Source organism: Octopus bimaculoides, chromosome 5 (genome assembly GCF_001194135.2).
Source record: "Octopus bimaculoides isolate UCB-OBI-ISO-001 chromosome 5, ASM119413v2, whole genome shotgun sequence".
Lineage (NCBI taxonomy): Eukaryota > Metazoa > Mollusca > Cephalopoda > Octopoda > Octopodidae > Octopus > Octopus bimaculoides.
In genome coordinates this window covers 118228133-118229858 of record NC_068985.1, presented here as the reverse complement: position 1 = coordinate 118229858, position 1726 = coordinate 118228133, and the positions used below count along the sequence as shown (strand labels likewise).

General features: G+C 30.8%; 1 protein-coding gene across 2 annotated transcripts in view; it reads right to left on the bottom strand.

The window, feature by feature from the left end:
* Window positions 1–1726, bottom strand: part of LOC106883670 (bifunctional heparan sulfate N-deacetylase/N-sulfotransferase) — a 119830-nt gene that overhangs the window by 86718 nt on the left and 31386 nt on the right. For both annotated transcript variants that reach the window (XM_014934769.2, XM_014934768.2), the window contains exon 3: window positions 1290–1416. In XM_014934769.2, the coding sequence (XP_014790255.1) occupies window positions 1290–1416 (127 nt within the window). The remainder of the gene's footprint in view (window positions 1–1289; window positions 1417–1726) is intronic.

The following is a 1726-nucleotide window of genomic DNA, read 5'->3' as shown; positions in this document are numbered from 1 at the left end:
GGGGGGGTGAAAAGTTCCCTGCTTCAAGGGTATCATGAAAGGCCTGGTTGGTAGCCCAAACTTCCTTGTTCTTTTACAGGGCTTAGAAAAACTGAAAGACCACTGCATTAAGTGTGTGAATCTGAGATGGGAATATGTTCAATAAAATCATTATTAACTGATCCTCCTATATTTTCTTTTACCCAAAGCCAGGAACTTTACAGCACCCCCTCATATATTACCAAGTTTTCTTTGCTAAATATAACAGTTCTTGGAGGAGGGAGAGATTTGTTTCTTGAGTAACAATGCTACATGTATATACCTCTACACTAGAAGAGATGTATTCAAGGATTACTATTCAGAATTGCAAGCTAAAACATCCATTAACTACCTACAACTGTGAGCAGTGCCTGCTTTCTTTGTTTACAAGCATAACAAGGTAGACTTAGCCACCAGAAGAGTACAGTTACTAGAGGTAGAATATAGTGTTAGAGTTTATATACACTGATAATGTATGTAAATAGTGTAACATCTCAACAACTCCATTGACTGAAACTCACTTTAGAAAGTATATTACATATACAGGGATCCTCAACATTACAGAACTTCTACTTTTGGTTATAAAAGTGGTTGCATTGTTTTGGATGATACGGAGGAGAATCAAGAAAATATTGTGTCAAAACATATTGCAATTTCTAACATGGGGACCAACAGAAAGATAGGCTTTGTATTCTGGAATTACCCTATTATGGCAAACCATTTAGAAATGCAAGCCTTCTGTAGCACTGAAGATTGCTGTGTCAGTGTTGAATATCTCATTTTCTACTTAAGTCTACTTCTTATTGTAAAAGAACTGCATTTATAGGGAAAATATTAATAAGATTAACCTTACTCTTAATAGTGCTGTTTAAATAATTAAAAAAAAAATATTTAAAATCCCCACTCACCATTATTTCACATAATTTACTAATTTTATATAATTGTTACTGCTAATTAAAAGTCTGCCTACAGTATTTGCTATAAAATAAAAAAGAAAATACTATTTGCTATTAAATGTTTAAATATCCTAAGAAAAATAGATGTCAGAATATACTTAAGTTTGATATAAACATCTAATAGTAGCAACAACTTTTCAAGAAATTCTGTTAAAGACAATTTTAAGAAACTAAATATTCACACAATAGTTATGAATTTAAAAAAAAAAGAAAAAAATCAATATAAGATTAATTTAAAACCATTAGTAATATATAATATAACTAAGAATTGGTGGGTCTGAGTTATAAATGATATAAAAGAAGGATAAAACCAACCTACTAAGAGACGATCACCCAAGTTCTCTTCTGGTGTACCTTTTTGATAATATTTTCCAGAAAATCCCAAATTAAAATAGAAACCCTTGATATGACTCCGCAACCGGTTCTGAGCTGCAAGCAGTGCCTGAAATGAAGTTAAATAAATAAACACATAAATGATAAAATGGGAAACAAGAATTTTTTTTTTTTTTGTTCTAACCTTAAACTTGCACACATTTTATGTTTAAAGGAACTGTTATATCACTTGGAAAAATGCGAGCATGAAAAGTCATATTCTTAAGATTATAAACCTGGAAAAGTACAGGACAAGTTATTACACCTGTAAAAGTTTAGAACAAACCATTACTTCAAGTAAAGTAAAGAATAAGAAACTTTTTACTTAAAATATTGCAGCAAAGAATACCAGTTCTTCAAATTTATCACTCTTTACAGTT